This window comes from Thamnophis sirtalis, unplaced genomic scaffold, assembly GCF_051295495.1.
Source record: "Thamnophis sirtalis isolate CommonGarterSnake01/CBP01778 unplaced genomic scaffold, rThaSir2_p1.2 scaffold_12, whole genome shotgun sequence".
Classification (NCBI taxonomy): domain Eukaryota; kingdom Metazoa; phylum Chordata; class Lepidosauria; order Squamata; family Natricidae; genus Thamnophis; species Thamnophis sirtalis.
Genome location: NW_028261392.1, coordinates 59655120 through 59673811, shown reverse-complemented (window position 1 = coordinate 59673811; position 18692 = coordinate 59655120). Strand labels below are relative to the sequence as shown.

Sequence of the window (18692 nt, the reverse complement as noted above, 5' to 3'; positions counted from 1 at the left end):
TGTGGGCGCGCTATCGACGTCGCAGTTTCATCACCGCGGTTTTGTCGGTGCGCTGTTGTTGGACGCGCATTTGTCGGGTCACGATATTTGCTCTTATCCAACTTTCTGTCACCTCCCAGAAGCTCCAGGATTTCTCAAAGTTTACTATTGAGGATCCAAATGATCTTCAGTCAGTTTCTTCCATATTCTAGAGCAAGGGTATCAAACTCAATTTCATTGAGGGCTGCATCAGGGCTGTGGTTGACTTTGGGGGGGACGTGGCTGACTGGGGGGAGCATGAGCAGCTTGATGCCACTCCCTAAACTGCTGGCAGGTTTCCTCTTTGCATTGGGTATGCTGGCCTGATATTTCCTCTTCACACTGGATAGATTGTTCCAAAACAACATGAGTAGACCCACGTGAGTAGGCCAAAGCGACATAGAACAGCCCCTTACATTTTCCAGGATGGCCACACAGGCTGGATCCAACCACATTGCGGGCCGGATCCGGGCTGCGGGCCTTAAGTTTGACACCCCTGTTTTGTATTTCATCATCATGTTCTGTGGTTCTGTTGTGTCAAACTGTTGTGACTCAGCAGATGCCTTCTGTGAGTCTTTTCAGGATGCAAGATTAACACTGCAGCTGGGGCTCGTGAGTGGCGTGTTCTGGGGATAAAAGGACGGATGGTGCCACGCCCTGGTTGCAGGAGTCAACGTTCCTTGGTTCGTTCAACATTGATTGATCATCGGTCGTGGTTTATGTAAGATACACTTGGAGAAGTGCTTTGTTTCCTGTAACCCTAATTCAAGGATACACTTGGAGAAGTGCATTGCGTTGTAAGAGTTTTTGTTTGGCCGAGGTGGCGCAGTGGTTAAATGCAGCACTGCAGGCTACTGCTAGATCAGCAGTTCAGTGGTTCAAATCTCACCGGCTCAGGGTTGACTCAGCCTTCCATCCTTCCAAGGTGGGTAAAATGAGGACCCAGATTGTTGGGGGCAATATGCTGACTCTCTGTAAACTGCTTAGAGAGGGCTGAAAGCCCTATGAAGCGGTATATAAGTCTACTGCTATTGCTATTGCTATTTGTTATCTGGTCAGAGACTTTATTTATGTTATTTTTGGGCTCGCAGCCAGTCTGAGCCGAGAACTGATAAAGAAAGTTCCTTTTAAGTTTGTCTGCCTGCCGTTCGTTAATGAGCCGAGAAGGGGGGGACAGAACACAAACTAGGTAACATTTCCATGGTGATGTTACCTAGTTTGGGTAATAAAACATCTGCAAGAAAACAACCCAGCTCAGAGAGCACCAAAGTCCCCTCAATCCGATAGGCGTTTTAGATGTTAGTCAGGTTAATTAATGAATGTCTTAAATCCATTTGTTTAGTTACTTTTTGATATTACTCCATTGGAAAAAAGTGACAGTTTTTCACACTTATGACTAATGCAACATCTCCATGGTGACATGATCAAAATTTGGATGCTTGGCAATTGACATGTATTGTGACAGTTGCAGGTTCCCAGAGTCATGTGATCATCCTTTCTGACCAGATTTGCTTAACAAACATGTTATAACTTAATAACTGCAGTGATTCACTTTACAAACTTTGTTGTAAAATGGGGCAGAAGTTACAAAACTATCTCACTTATTTACTGCCTCACTTGGCAACAGAAATAAATTATGGTTCATATGTCGAGGACTACACGTATTGATCTTCGGGGAGGTGTATTCCAGAGGGCAGTAATTTTCCCTGGAAAGATATAGTTCCTAGGTCCTAGAAGATGACCTTGTTCACTTGAGAGGACCCAGGGGATGCCCACTCTAACTGAATTCACCATGTGGGTAAATGATATGGAAAATAATGGTCCCTGACGTAGCCAGGCCCTATGAAGGACTTTACAGGTGATAAACCAGCACCTAGAATTGCATCCAGAAGCCATATGTAATCAGTGAGATTTCTATCTTCAAATTGGATGGGTGGGTGTTGTGGTCCAGCAGGAGCCGTTCGAACTGCCACCAGACTTCGACAGCAAGGGGCCCTATGAGTCGGTTTTGGGGGATGTGGAGGACCTGGACAAGGTTCTGACTCCGAGCAGAGCACAGAGAGCCTGGTTGGCCACCAGGAGGCACCTGAGCCTTGGACCGGTGGGGAGGAGACAAGGGAGTGTGATCCGGACATCAGCAGTGAGTTGTTCCTGGATGCCCGGCACCGGAGAGCTAATAGGCGTAAGGAACAATTACGCAGTTACAGGAGGTAATTGCACTCAGCTGGTGGTACTTAGGCTGCTCTCCAGACTATAAAAGGACTGCCCCTTTTGCAGAAGTCAATGCATTAACTAATGTTGGAGAACACTATTGTGAGCTTGGCAGGCTGGATTGCTGCCAAGGCTTGTCTGTGCCGGTTTGCTGCCAAGGACCTGTCTGTCTGTGAATAAATTCCGTAAAGTATCTTTGGCTTGGAGTGTGTTGGTGTGGGACGAGGGGGGTCAGAACAGGTGGGGTAGGGTGGCAGGGAGAAATAAGGAAGCATAGGAAGTCTGGAAACCTTTCAGGGTAATGGATGAAATGCACATAACTTTAAACAAGCAAACTGGAATCTATTCAAATGTTGCTAAGTCAGAAGAAACAAAGTCTCTCTTACCTCCTTTTCCTTGTTCAGCAACACAAGCTGATTGTTGGTCAGAATACAGTACTTTGTCTCCCATATTATAGTTTCTGAATCAGGGGACTGACCACAAGATAGTCTATGAGTTGCAGGTCCTTTCACATCTGTAAAAAAAAAAGCATAATTGGAACATGTCAGTTACCCCCTCAGCTGAAAAATATAGATTTAGCACAGCAAACCTATGCATGTTTATTCCCTCTGGGACATAGTCAGAACTGCATCTTATAGTATTGTGTTGTGGCCCAGCAGGAGCCGTTGGAGCTGCCACCAGACTCCGACAGCGACGGGCCCTATGAGTCGGCTCTGGAGGATGTGGAGGACCCTGGACAGGGTTCCGACTCTGAGCAGGGCGCAGAGAGGCTGGTTGGCCATCAGGAGGCACCTGAGTTTTGGACCAGTGGGGAGGAGACAAGGGAGAGTGAGCCTGAGGTCAGCAGTGAGTTGTTCCTGGATGCCAGGCACAGAAGAGCTAATAGGCATCAGGAACAGTTGTGCAGTTTCAGGAGGTAATTGCACTCAGCTGATGGTCATTATGCTCCTCTTGAGACTATAAAAGGACTGCTTCTGCACACGCCCCTCTTGCAGAAGTCAACACAGGAACGAATGTTGGAGAACATTTTTGTGAGCTTGGCAAGCTGGATTGCTGCCAAGACTTATCTGTGCCGGTTTGCTGCCAAGGACCTGCCTGTCTGTTAATTAAATGCCATAACTTATCTTTGGCTCGGAGTGTGCTTTGGTGTGGAACGAGGGGGTCAGAACTGTATTGCTTACTATATTTGTAAAAAAAATCCAACTGCACATCCCTGGTATCCACCTACAGTATGTCTATTAAATATTCTAATGACTGAGATGATAAAATCACAGAACTGCAAAACAGTTGAAAATGCGTAGATACAAAATCCATGCTACTGCAGGAAAATGCCACAACAGCAAGAAACTCTGTAAAAAAAACAATCTTGTTCATTGATTTCAATGGCCATCAAACTGCTTCTCTAGTTGACGCCTCTAAAAACATACTGAAACAACAACAAAACTTTGAATATTCCTATAGGACTTTTCAGATAGAGAATAATTTAAAGTGGAGACATTACTCATGCTCTCTATATAAAGAAACCTAGACATTATGTATAGAGAGTCTACAGAATACTGTTTCAGAATTCCAAATCTAAAAAGAATCCATTGTGAGTGACTTTGAAAATACGTATGCATTGAAGAGCTAGTTTTAGTGAACCATAGATTGATGGAAATATGTCTTTTGGGGAAGAACTGTCTTGGGAAGGAGTGGAAGGAAGCCAAGAATATTTGTGACAATAACAGATATTTTCTCCAAGGACATGTCTCTGGCTCTTTATGTGCAGAAGCTCAGGCAAAGGATCAAACTAAATTTTGGTATGACATCTAAATCAGTCTAAACTAGAGTTTCCCAAAGTGGCCAATGTTCTGACCCCACTCCGCCGTCCAGGAACGAAAGCCAAAAGCAAAGGTAAATAAGAATACTTTGAATCAGTCCAGACTCTCGTTGGCTGCAAGCCCAAAATAAACAAAGAGATAAGCACTCTGGCAGCAATTACTCCAAACCTAGTCAATGCAAACAAGCTCTCCCAACAAAGCACTTCTCCAAGTTGGTTTCTCTTAATTCGTGGACGTGAACGAGAACGTTGACTCCTGCCAACAGGGCGTGGCACAAACAGTCTCTTTTATAATCAGGAGAGGATCTTAATCATCATCAGCTAAGCACAATCATCTCCTACAATTACGCAGTTGTTCTTTACGTCAAGTAGTCCTTTGTCTGCGTGCATCCTGAAACAACTCCCAAATGTTTTCCTGAACATTCCCTTTGATCCAAGACTCTGCCGCTACCTGGTGGTCAACCAGTCTCTCCTCACCCTGCTCAGAGTCGACATCCTGTCCAGAGTCCTCCACCTCCTCCAAGGCCGACTCATAAGACCCCTCGCTGTCGGAGTCTGGCGGCAGCTCCAACAGCTCCGGCCGGGTCACAACAGGTCAATATCCTCAAGGACTATCCAAGGGATCGATGCTGTTGTTATTATTTGTAGTATTATTAAAGTAGTATTTATTAAATTATTTTCATATAATAAATGGACATCTTGCTGGTTTTGGTTCCAATTATGGTCATAAATCAAAGACTATCTGAACCATGTTTTACATTTCTTATCTAATACTATCTCTTGGAGAAATTGTAGGAAGGAAAAACCAGAAGGCTTTGGCTCTTTATGAATTTTCTTATATTGAAGCAATACAAGAATCACCAGTCACACTAGCACCTACCATGTACAAGCCTGGCATTCTGCAAGCAATTCCATCAACAGATACATTGATACTTGAGAGACCGCCTCCTGCCAATTACCTCCCTACGACCAATTAGATCCCACAGATTAGGCCTCCTCTGAATACCATCCGCTAGCCAATGTCGACTGTCGACCCCTCGGGGGAGGGCCTTCTCTGTGGCTGCTCTGGCCCTCTGGAACGATCTCCCTGTGAAGATTCGGATCCTCACCACCCTTCAGACTTTCCGCAAAGCTATCAAGACCTGGCTGTTCCAGCAGGCCTGGAGCTGATGAGTTCCCAGCCCCACTTGAATTGTTGCGACTGTTGCGTTGTTTTTAAGCTGTTTTTTGTATTGGTTTTTGTCTTTGTTTGTTTTTTGTATTTCCCCCCTCCCCACCTTGTTTGTTAGCCGCCCTGAGTCCCTCGGGAATAGGGCGGCATACAAGTGTAATAAACATTGAATATTGATTTACAACCAGCCTATGAACCCGAGAATTGAAATCAACCGCACAGCCAGACACAGCCATGACCCTCAACCAAGCCATGAAAGCCTCCAACCAGCTCTTCACCTCCCAATGACCCTCACCTGACATGACCCATCACAAGATGCAACCCACGCCTGACCCAATCACAAGACCCACCACAAGACCCTCACCTAATGTGATTCTTACCTGACATGGTCTCATCACCAGACCTACTGACCACACAAAGCCTTTATAAGCAGAAGAACACTGACACTAATATCCCCTGAACTCTGCTGAAGATGTTACCTAGCCTGTTTCATACATTAGGAATTTGAATTTGAATTTGAAAGTTTATTTATAGGCCGCCCTTTTCCCTGGGGGGACTCAGGGCGGCTTACAACTCATGGGGAAGGGGATACAAACAATGACACATAAGAACAATACATAATTAAAAAGAACACAACATTCATGCCATTCGGGTGGGGGTGGGTTAAATCTTTAGCCCCAGGCCTGACGGGATAGCCAGATTCTGAGGGCTGTGCGGAAGGTCTGGAGGGTGGTGAGGGTACGAATCTCCACGGGGAGATCGTTCCAAAGGGTCGGAGCTACTACCGAGAAGCCGCTCCTCCGCGTAGTTGCCAGTCGACACTGACTGGCAGATGGGATTCGGAGGAGGCCTAATCTGTGTGATCTAATTGGTCGCGAGGAGGTAATTGGCAGGAGGCGGTCTCTCAAGTATCCAAAAAACAACCCACAAGAAAATAAACCTCCACCCTCATCCTACACCTGAGCTAGATAATCACCTCTATCGCAAATACTATGTTCTTTCGAGTTTCAAGAGAAACTTTTTTTTTAGTTTTGATGGAGATTATTACCAAGAGTCAAAAAACCGAAGTACAAAATTAAGATTATATTATTTAATTAAGCATTTATTATTAGACTTGGCATATGACATGTTGTTTCCAACTTCCCTTGAGTCCTTCTGAATGGGATGACTCATTTATAGTTTTTAAAAACCAAGCATCAAGCAGACAACTAATGGACTGCAAAAGAAATTCAAAACAGGAGGAAACGTAAGGTTGTTATTTCTGTAAATGTATTTATAAATCCATACAGGACAATCTGCGTTTTCTATATGACTCAGAAGTACTCTTCATTTTCACTGACCTTGGCCAAAAGTACGGTACTGTAGTCGCATCACTTGTAAATCAAACTTCACCACTAGTGGGTGGTGAATCCATGGCAAGAGGGAAAGGCACAAAGGAAAAGTTCAAACACACACACACACACACACACACACACACACACACACACACACACACATCATTAATGGAGCTCCATTAACTTTAGAAAATGCATAAAGAGCCAAACCTTGCTGGTTTTTCCTTCCTATCATACTATCATTTGTCAGCTGTGACCAGGGGGGCCCTTTGCCCAGGTTCGTCTGGTGCATCAATTGCGGCCATACTTGGATCGGGAGGCACTCCAAACGGTCACTCACACCCTAGCAATAGCAATAGCAGTTAGACTTATATACCGCTTCATAGGGCTTTCAGCCCTCTCTAAGCGGTTTACAGAGTCAGCATATTGCCCCCACAGTCTGGGTGCTCATTTTACCCACCTCGGAAGGATGGAAGGCTGAGTCAACCTTGAGCCGGTGAGATTTGAACCACCGAACTGCAGATAGCAGTCAGCTGAAGTAGCCTGCAGTACTGCACTCTACCCACTGCGCCACCTCTACCCACTGCGCCACCTAGTCACCTCAAGGCTGGATTACTGCAACGTGCTCTACATGGGGCTACCCTTGAAAAGTGTTCGGAGACTGCAACTAGTCCAGAATGCAGCCGCGCAAGCGATATTGGGTGTACCTAGGTACACCCACGTTACACCTATCCTCCGCGAGCTGCGCTGGCTACCTATTGGTTTCCGGATGCAATTCAAGGTGTTGGTTATTACCTTTAAAGCCCTACATGGCTTAGGGCCAGCATATCTGCGAGACCGCCTACTGCCACATTCCTCCCAATGGCCGGTGAGATCCCACAGGGTGGACCTCCTTCAGATGCCGTCAGCCAGACAATGTCGGCTGGCGGCTCCCCGGAGGAGAGCCTTCTCTGTGGCTGCATTGACCCTGTGGAATGAGCTACCCCCAGAAATCCGGACCCTACCCACTATCATGGCCTTCAGAAAAGCTGTTAAAACCTGGCTATTCCGGCAGGCCTGGGGCTGTTGACTTCATTGTTGAGGTCCAGCCCCGATCATAACGTATGTATGTGTGTTGATTTTAGCTTGTTTTATTTTCATTTCTTTATTATTCTTTTTTTCCCCTTGGTTGTAAGCCGCCCGGAGTCCTCCGGGATTGGGTGGCCTATAAATCGAAATCAATCAATCAATCATTCTCCAAATGATCACAGCATTTCCCACTGAAGCATATTTACTTCTTTCACTGGTTTCTCATCACTTTCAAAGTTCTATCTTTTTTTTAACATTCTCATTGTTTATGGCTCTTTATGTCCTATCATTTTTCATCCTTTTTCATTTCTATGACCACACCGAAATGTTCTCTATCATAAAGTCAAGTTTTAAAAACACTTGTTATACTTGCCTGGAAACCCTTAAACTTCTTATTCACAGGCTTATTGTTTTTCTTATCATTGAAATGATTTTGCTTACCTTATTTCTATCTTTCACCATTCTTTTTGTTTATTTCTATATATAAAGATTGTAAGTTTTATTTATGTTGACTATAAACTTCTCTGAATGAATTTTTGGCTGAAGAAATAATGTTCTATTTATCTTAATTTCCGTATTTTAAACAAGACCTTCCATGGGAATGGAGTTTAATCCCTAGATGTCCGTAACAGTTTTAATTATATCATTCTTCTTGAAACTGCTTTAAACAACAAGAGGGCTCAGGCATACCTATAATGATTTTTATGTGTCAATGAACCAGACACACTTGTAGTATTAAAATGCAGGAATGTGAATACTGTAATAATGGAAGGTACACATTTTCAGTAATGAAAAATATAAACCCTTGCAAATTTGACATAAATAATGTAGGTGATTAAGTGAGGATAAGATATGCAAATGTGCTATGTAAATACAAATGCATATTTTCCAAAAAGGATTTTGAAAATCCTTACTGGATTACTGAGCAAAAGAAACAATAGTTTGCATTTTGCTACCTATTTTGTATCCGGGTTTTCTTACTTTCCTATATATTAAATTTATTTTCTTTTATGTGCTTCATTGAAAAACTGTGAGCTTCAATTCAAGGGTCATTCTTATACCACAAAAGCGATTTGTGAAAAATTCTCCTTCCATCTCCAAATCTCAGTTAAGGATTTGATAACTTCAATCATACGGTTCTGAGACTCTCCAAGACCTAAAAACTTGATTGGGAGGGAGAGGAGAATCGTTAAAGAATTTGTGGATCTCTAATATATTTTTTAAGCAGAGGGAAACACAAGTCTAATAAATGTCTAATTTAGGATTGAATATCAAAGCTTGTTCTGTATTTCCTACTCTGGTAGCCTTGGAAACCAGCAGCAACAAGAAGGCCATGACGAATATTCAACAATGGAAGATGGAACTTGTTTTGCTGTTGTGTTTCCAAAATGCTTTTTTATTTTCAGCAGCCAGCTATAGGCACCCTATTATATTTTGATGATCGCATCCTAGTGAGGGCATTTCACCTCTCAAAATAATAGATTTATAGATGGCTCCACGATGCTTTATAATGGATTATTTCCCTGGATAACTGCTCTGTCACTTGTTGAAATAAGGGATAGGTCTGTCAAATAAATAGAGGGTATTGCTTAAAAACCTGCTTGTCAGTCTCTGTGCTAGCTGTTGCCTTCAGAAGCAAACAGAAATTAAAAATCAAACAAATAAATCTCTTGTGTGATTTTTAAGAAATTAGATGGGAGTGGGAGGGAGGAGGGAGGGAGAGAGATAGAGAGCTATAAGTTTTTCTTCTTTCTGAAATGAATCACATATTCTCAAAATGTTGACTTAAAATAAATTAAGATTTTACAAATTGCATTTTATGCCTGTTGAGATATTAGAATGTCACGTCGTTCTACAATGCATAACCTGGATTTTTTTTAAAAATTTTTTTATTATAGCTAACATTTTTTTCCTTCACAAAATGAAATAAATGGTAATAAACAACGGTAATATATATCATCATATCCAGCAATATTCTTTCTCACCCAAAAGCATTTATCTTCAATACTACCTAATATAGTGTATCAAAAACTAATATACAAGCTTTTGCACAAGATTAATGGTAACAAAACTCTATACTATATCAGTTCTCTTCTGCCTCCCTTGATAAAAATTAATAACTGATTTATCACTACATATATAGTTGATGTATTTTGAGCTCTTGCTATTTTCATTCTATTTCAGAGACTGAGAAATGAAATACTGCAACTATCTGTAAGGAACAAGGATATTCATCTCCACTAGATGGCAACCAAATATTCCCAAAGAATATTTAGTCTTTATTCACCCTTCTGCTCCACGGCTCCATATGGTTTATGGCATGTGGATAAACCCTTTTGTGAAAAGTAAGAGATTCCAATAGCTTCGAGAACAATAGATCTTTTTACAGGAGATTCATTTCCATAAGGTCACCCTGCTGGAAATATGCCATTTCTCTGTCAGTATAAATTAGCTTCTGAGAAGGCTTCACAGTCAAACTGAACTGTTCAAGCTTATATTTTTTATGACCAAATAGCATGAGTACATTTCATCTGCAAGGATTAGTTGAAACTAAGTTTGGCTCAACTCAATCAAACTCTCATCGATCAAATTAGTTTCTTCAAGTTCAGGTTGCAATAATAAAACCCAAAATTGGATGAACTACCATTCAAGATTCTCAGGAACAATGACCAATTATCAAGAAAGTTAACCGTTTGATAAAAGTGAAGAACAAGGTGCAAAAAAGACGTAAGCTTTATCTAAATGTTAAAGACCTATTTATCCTCAATATTACAAGATATACACTTTAAAAGATTTCAAAATTATAAGCAATTTTGGAGCATAGAGCCTCAGTGTAAAAACCAAGCCCTGTAACTATCTGCAGGTTGCAGGTAACAACTGTCAAATCTGCAACTTCACAAGGGAACTCTCACAGATAGATATACTTCTACCACTACAAAATTTACTTGTTGAATGACACGCTAATCATCTGAAGTTATAAAAAATAATGTGTCCTTTGAACGGGGCTTGGCTCTGGTGACATCATGAAAATATCCATGTTGGGGCAGTTATACAGCAAGAAAGGAATTTGCAAGCCTTCCAAAAACCGCAGCCAGGAAGGCAAACAATGTGAAAAAATTGGGAGTTGTCTATAATTAATCTATTGGATTACATCTCTAATCGCTGCAACTATTTATAATTTGCATTGCAATTCCAGCAGTGTATCAAGATCCTTCCCCAAATTATCTACCAAATCAAACCAGGGCATCTAAACATCTAAAAAGTATAATAATATGCGGAATTGTATGAGGGCTACTAAACAGTATTAACCACATTTGAGGAAGCTGGAGTTTCAATAAGTAGCAGATATTTTGTTTTCGGACTGCATCGCGGATCAGCATTTGGGAATGAATTAATAAAAATATGGATTAAGAAAGATTTAGAAAACACATAAATGTTGTCATCTGCAGAGAGAGTGGGGGAGAGAAAGAGAAATATTAATGGTTACATGGGGAAAATAAAAGTTTATTAAAAGAGACATGACAAATTCATTGCATTGTATGTATGTGTATGTATATGTGTGTGTGTGTATATATATATATATATACTTTATTTATTTATCAGCACAAATACAACACACACACACACACACACACACAGACACATATATATGTCTTTGGTTATTCGGGTTTTCTCCCGCGTAAAATTGGAGGTGTCTTGGCGACGTTTCGACAAAGTCTCATTCGTCATCTTCAGGCTTCGTGCTTCCAGGAGCAATGTGAGATCTCGGCTGTTTCTTCCTTTTAACTGCCAGTGGGGGTTTGAGCTGATTGGGTGGGAGCTTGGCTGTGTTCTGATTGGGTGGAGGTGTGTTCTGATTGGTTGGGGGTTTGTGTTTCATGTAAGGATAGGAGGGGTTTAAAGTGGCTAATGGTGCAGTTGCAGTCTGGCAAGCACGAAACCTGAAGATGACGAATGAGACTTCGTCGAAACGTTGCCAAGACACCTCCAATTTTACGCGGGAGAAAACCCGAATAACCCGCGAAAACCTCAGAAAACAAATTGTATGTATGTATGTATGTATGTATGTATGTATATGTATGTATGTGTGTATATATATATATATATATATATATATATATATATATATATATATATATATATGTGTGTGTGTTTTTATTTGTGCTGATAAATAAATAAAGGAAGACTAGTATAGATCTATTTCAAGCTATTTAGCTCTCATCAGCTAGCCATATCCTTACTATATATACTATATATATATATATATATATATATATATATATATATATATTTATTTAGAGTCACAATCCCTGGTAAGCCCCAATTATGGGAGGGAGCTAACTGCTTCCATCATCTGTCAATCGGCTCGTCACAAGAGTCCATCACGACAGAAACCCAATATTTTTACTGTTGCCTTTGTTATATTTGTGTTTTTTTTATCAGCACAAATAACACACACACACACACACACACACACACACACACACACACACACACACACACACAGTAAAACAGAATAGGTTGCCCTATAATAAATATCCAGTAAAATAAGATATGGGGCTCTTATTAAACCTTGTTTCAGAATTTAGAAGAAATTACATATTGCTTGACAGAATATTCTGGGCTGGTTAGGCAGTTCTCAGGTAGAAAAATATTCAGATTCATCCTCCAGGACCTAACAGCATTAGGTGTCAGATTAAATTCATCTTGCAATTCATTGTGCAGAATTGTGTGTTTGAACAGCAGTCAAACTCAATCATACCCCATTCAGAGCAAAAACTGTCCAGACCATAAATCAGCAGTTTATGCCGCAGGGCCCTTCTCTAGATCAGGTCAAGATTATTATTGGAGGTAGGCTCATTAAGCAAAATGCAAATTTTAGACTGCCCGTCTTAGCATATGGACCTAACAGAGCAACCATATTAAGAGTTGCTTCCAATATCAGAACTCCATCCAAGCAGAACTGTGCTTACTACCTTTAGAAAGGTTCACCGACAAAAGGGCGAACGACAAAACCGCGCCTGACTAAACCGTGGTGACAAAACCGCGTATTCTAAAGCGCTCTGACGAATGAGCGCTGAATCGCGCCAACAACAGCACAGCGACAGAAGTGCGCTGTAAAACTAAACCTAACCCTAAACCTAACCCAACCCTAAACGTAACACTAAACCTAACGCTAAACCTAACGCTAAACCTACCGCTAAACCTACCACTAAACCTAACCCTAAACCTAACCCTTACCTTAAGTTAAATCGGCTTTCCGACGCTGCGCTGTTGTAAAACGCCCTTCTGTCGCCGCACTGTTGTCGCCATGTTGATGATGTCACGGTTTTAGCAACGCGGTTTAGTCGGGCGCGGTTTTCTCGGGTCACGCTTTAGAAACTGAAGTAAATGAAATTTACTGGATCTGACTGGACATTCTCTCTCTGCTCTAAATACATGGACTAAACTGTTGTAATATTCTAAATTTATACATTTTTTTTTAAGGTAAAGGTTATATTACAAAATGAAAGCGTTTACGTTCAACATACTCTTCCACAGTCCTTTTTTTAATCCCGTGAATGCCCCGTGCAGTATCAATCCTGACCTTATGCAGAACCTCGAGCATGCCAAAGAGGTTTTGCTACCTGCGAAGACTTCCAAACTCAACTTAGAAACAAACATCTCTCATTCTTGCAAATCCTGAACTCAGGAAAGACAAATGGTCATTCGCCCAGGCTGTCATGCCGAGTTTTTGTAATGGAATATGAGAATGGCCTTGGGGAAAGGGGAGAAGACATGCTGCTAGGAAACAAATGGACAAGAGAGGGAGGAGCCCCCAGTTTTAGAAATCTCTTGGTTTTGAAAGATTAATACAGATAGTCCTCACTCAAGGACCAGTCATTTTACATCCGCTTGAAGTCACCCAATGGCTGTTTTACAGCTCGTAAAGCACCTGCAGCCCTCATAAATGGTCGTACTGCGTCCCGTCCCCCCGTAGCATATTGGGTGGAGCAGTTTTACAACCTAGTTGTAGTGTTCCCCAGTCAAGTGATCGCAGTTCTATTTCTAACCGGTTCGGTAGATTTGACGAACCGGTTCTACCGAACAGGTGCGAACTGGCAGGAACCCACCTCTGGTGCCACAGCGGAGAAGACCTGCACCCTAGAGCCCACCAAATGTAGCTCCCTAGCTGGTAGGATCCATTGCATGCCTTCTCTGCTACTGGGCTCCCTAGCAGACGTATGGCGGACGTAATCAGAAAGAAGCAAGTCAAAACATTGAATTGTACCTGGAAACAAAGTGGTAACCAATGAAGCTTGCAGAACAGATAGTCATATGCCTTTCTACTAGAAAGACACGTAATATCCATACTACTGTATTTTGCAGTTGAAGTTTCTGAATGCTTTTAAAGGGCCGCTCCGCGTAGAACGCATTACAACCTTTGAACAGGGAGGTGACTAGGAACTCTCTCCAACATCAGACATGAAATAGAAAGTAAATCTTTATTACGGTCAAAGACCAGCATGAAATAACCAAGGGTGTCATGATCATTAAAAAAAAATCTGAATTGTGGCTAAATCTGTTGATCAATAATCCACTATACCCCATACCTGTTCCTATTGCATTTACACACACACACACACACACACAAACACACACACACAACCTTTAAAGCCCTACATGGCTTAGGACCAGCATACCTGCGAGACTGCCTACTCCCACACTCCTCCCAGCGGCCGGTAAGATCCCACAGGGTCAGCCTCCTTCGGATGCCATCAGCCAGACAATGTTGGCTGGCGGCTCCCCGGAGGAGGGCCTTCTCTGTGGCTGCCCCGACCCTTTGGAACGAACTACCCCCAGAAATCCGGACCTCACCCACTCTCATGGCCTTCAGAAAAGCTGTCAAGACTTGGCTTTTCTGGCAGGCCTGGGGCTGTTGACCACATTGTTGAGGTCCAGCCCCGACTGAAATGAATGTATTTGTGTCATTTTAACTTGTCTTATTTTATTTTTATTTATTTATTTTTTATTTTCTTTCTCTTCTGTAAGCCGCCCAGAGTCCTTCGGGATTGGGCGGCGTATAAATAAAATTAAACCTTAAACCTTAAACACTCATTTTCTATTCCTTTTTAGTGTGGTCAAAGAGAATTAGATCCTGAAAATTACATCAGGAATAGAGCTTCAGAGCCCCCCCATCATTTGAACAATTCAGGCCCTGACAGTCTGTTTTACACAGATAAATGAGAATCTACCATACTAATCTTGGTTTTAATGAGGACCTACAATGGATTCATCCAGCTGTTAATGTTTTCATCTGTGTAGTTCAAAAGACAGAATGTGCTCATTACTAAACAGTTTCAGTTAATAAATGTCCCTACAGAGCTTGTATCTTTCTGTATACAGTATTCCTTCAGGTGAAAGAATGGCATAAAACAAAACAAATAAGAACATAATTACTTTATAGAGAAATAGAGTCTCCAAAATAAAATAAAATAAAAGCCCAATTTGGTTAGCATTCCATTTTGATTAGAACATGCTTAAAACCCTATCCTAAGTTGAAAGGAGCAGCGTGAGTTACTTTTTCCTCCCAAAACAGAAATGTAACTCGAACAAAGAGATGGGTTGATTCTGTGATTTCTCAATGTGCTTCGAAGTATTTCAAGTTTCAACAATTGCCAGTTATTTCATTTCTATTCTTTTCTATAAGAGCAGTAGATACTTTAGGCTATTATTATTACTAGCAACCCACACCATGAGAATTCTCACTAAGCTAAACATTATTTCAACTTAAAATGGATTTGGGAAGCAATTGGACAAAGCAATCTTAAAGTGGCTAGAAACTATAAGGGCTCAATTGTAAATAATTTTAAAAGGATATCATCCTTAGTTATTCTCAGCGTGACTCATACATAACCACACCTCATCTCTAAATGACTGTAAACTGTTAAAATCAGTTTTAATTGTATTTTAACAGTTTTCACATTTACTTTCTTAAATGCAATAATTATATCACCAAACTGATTAACAGTAAGTTTCCAAGCCATGAAGTGTTTGTATCTCTCTCTTTCACAAACAAACACACACACACACACAAACACACACACAGAGACGTTGAAAAGGAGCCGAGGTGGCGCAGTGGTTAAATGCAGCACTGCAGGCTACTTCAGCTGACTGCAGTTCTGCAGTTCGGCTGTTCAAATCTCACCGGCTCAAGGTTGACTCAGCCTTCCATCCTTCCGAGGTGGGTAAAATGAGGACCCGGATTGTTGGGGGCAATATGCTGACTCTGTAAACTGCTTAGAGAGGGCTGAAAGCCCTATGAAGCGGTATATAAGTCTAACTGCTACTGCTACTACTGCTAAAAGGTGCTTAGCTGAGCACATTAAGGGAGTTGATTAGATTTTAAGCCCAAATAATTAGATGTTGAGTACTGTGCCAATAAAAACTCGGTGATGTTGAAGGTCATTTATCGGTCCGGTTTTGGTTTCTTTCCAACTTGTTCAGGATAAGGAAGTGGACTGGCTATTTTGAGGATCTAGCTCTCCACGCAATGTTTGCTTTAATGATGCCCAATTGTGCTTCCCATTTCAAATACTAATAGATGCTCTTTTCCCCCCTTGAACCTGAATTCAGCTGAAGTGGAGTTAACATTATCTGGCAGTGACATCACAGCATGAAAAAACCCCAGCAAAATACCTGCATATTGAAACTTTTCCTGCAATGGATCGTTGGCTTACCTGAATGGTCCTCTCTGTGCGGTGCGGGAGAGTCCAAGCATGGGACATACCCAAGCTAAATGTCACTAGGGTGGGGGAGCAATCGAGTCAATGGTCTCTCCACTGGAATGAATACCCTGAAGGACTCGTCTCCCAAACGCCACTTCCGCTGATGCAAACTTGTCAAGTTTATAATTCCGTACAAACTGTGATGACGAAACCCACATTGCCGCTTTGCTGGTTTCTTCTATGGGAGCTTGGGTCGGCCAGGCAGCTGTGGTTGTGGCACTCCTCGTGGAATGGGCCGTGATCTAGCGTGGTACCTGTTTGGCCTGGAGTTCATAGGCAAGAGTGATGTAGGTGCACAACCATCGGCCGATGGTTGCAGATGTAACTTTACGTCCCATCAATGCCGGTTGAAAGGAAATGAAGAGGGATTCTAACCACCTGAATGTTGCAATGCGTTTGATGTATTTGCGAATGGCGCTATGCACATTGAGCTTATGCCATCTGCATTCTCTAGGATGTCTCGGGCGAGGACAAAAGTCCGGAAGGATGACCTCCTGGCTCCAATGGAACCAGGAGTTGACTTTGGGGAGGAAAGAGGGGTCCAGTCAGAGTCCATGACTCTGTCTGGTTGGATGAGACATAGGTCCTCCCTCGCCAGCTCTGAGATCCTCCGTGCAGAGGTGATGGCAATTAGAAAGGTAGCTTTGAAAGTCAGGTGTTTTAGGCTGCAGGATTGGAGAGGCTCGAAAGGTGGGCCAATCAGCGCCCTGAGGACAGTTTCCAGCTCCCATGTTGGGTATCTATGGACAACTGGGGGTCGCAGGTTGGTGGCTCCCTTCAGGAAGCTACGGACCCTGGGATGACGCCCAAGAAAGAGACATTCGCTGGGGGCCAAGAAAGCACCACCACTTGGCATCGAAGCATGTTAACCGCCATCCCTTGATCCAAACCCTCCTGCAGAAAATCCAAAATTTGTGGAATGGAGGCGGGAGCAATCTGTGACTTTGCACACCACTTAGCGAAGGCTGTCCAGGTGGAATCATAAATTCTGTTAGTAGATGGTTGTCGCAATGCCTGTATAGTCTGGATGACCTTGGTGGAGACCCTCTTTAGAAGGCCCCTCTCAAGTGCCAGATGGCCAATTGGATGGAATAAGGTCTCCTGGCTGAGAGAGATCTTGTTTTTGGGAATTCGCCACGGCTGGACAACGGACAGGCTGATGAGGTTGGTGAATCATGCCCGCCTGGGCCAGAAGGGCGCTACCAGAAGTACTTCCGTCTGCTCCAAGAGGATCTTCCAAATTGCCCTGGGAAGAAGTGGTAATGGCAGAAACACGTACAGTAGGCTGGGTGGCCAGCGGCAAAAGAGAGCGTTGACCCCTTCTGCTCGTGGGGAGCAGAACCTGGAGAAGAAGCGAGGGAGATGCGTGTTCTCTGAGGTGGAGAGTAGGTTGACTAGCGGAAGGCCGAACTTCTGTATTATTTGGAAGAAAAAGTCCGGGTGCAAGTGCCACTCTGAGTGATCGATGGTGGCCCTGCTCAGCCAGTCCGCTTAAACGTTGCTCACCCCGGAAATGTGGTCCGCTTGAAGAGAGCTCAGATGCTTCTCTGCCCAACGCCCCAGATGCTCTGCTTCCGCCATCAGCGATTTGGATCAGGTGCCCCCCTGGTGGTTGACACGCCCCTTGGCTGCTACATTGTCTGTGAGAATCATCATGTGACGGCCCTGTATATCTATCTGGAAGTGTAGAAGAGCTAGTCTCGCCATTTTCAGCTCCAGCCAGTTGATACTGTGCTTGAGGTTGGAGAGTCCAAGTTAATTGTAAATCTGTAGAAACCCCGTTGAAAAGCGTCCATTGGGCTAGACTGAATTGAAAAATCTGAGGTGTCAGCAGCAGAGGCGTGGCTAAAGATCTTTCAATTCAATCTAGGGCAGTCAGATAAAATTTAACCCATGCTTGGACTCTCCAAGCAGCGCACAGGAGAACACTGACCTTCTCAAAGGAGCCTAGAAAGCAAACAGCATGAATAGTTCCAACAACAGCCTGAAAGGTCCCAAGACTTTTGGGACCAACTATCAAGAATAAAGGAACCAGCAGCGGATAAATGCACTGCAATGATTTGCCAGCTTTCGTTCTAGGGCTGAAAGAGAATGACTGGGACAAGGTCACATTGCAAGCTTTCATACCTAATGTGGAACCAGAACTCATGGCTTCCCATTCAGTTTCTAACCTGGTAGATTAACCATTGCACCTTTCTCCCCTCTATTACTTTGGATAATATTTAAAAGGATTCAAACTATATTATTCCCCAGGTTTCCAGGGCATCTTTCAATAACATTTCAATAAAAGAAATTAAAGAGGA

At 42.6% G+C, this 18692-nt stretch overlaps 1 protein-coding gene and 1 long non-coding RNA gene across 5 annotated transcripts in view; one reads left to right on the top strand and one right to left on the bottom strand.

The window, feature by feature from the left end:
- The window catches only part of LOC148043371 (uncharacterized), a 481921-nt gene that overhangs the window by 290942 nt on the left and 172287 nt on the right, over nt 1-18692 (top strand). The window lies entirely within an intron of this gene.
- The window catches only part of RASAL2 (RAS protein activator like 2), a 269272-nt gene that overhangs the window by 140240 nt on the left and 110340 nt on the right, over nt 1-18692 (bottom strand). For all 4 annotated transcript variants that reach the window (XM_087726825.1, XM_087726824.1, XM_087726823.1 and 1 more), the window contains exon 2: nt 2616-2743. In XM_087726825.1, the coding sequence (XP_087582951.1) occupies nt 2616-2743 (128 nt within the window). The remainder of the gene's footprint in view (nt 1-2615; nt 2744-18692) is intronic.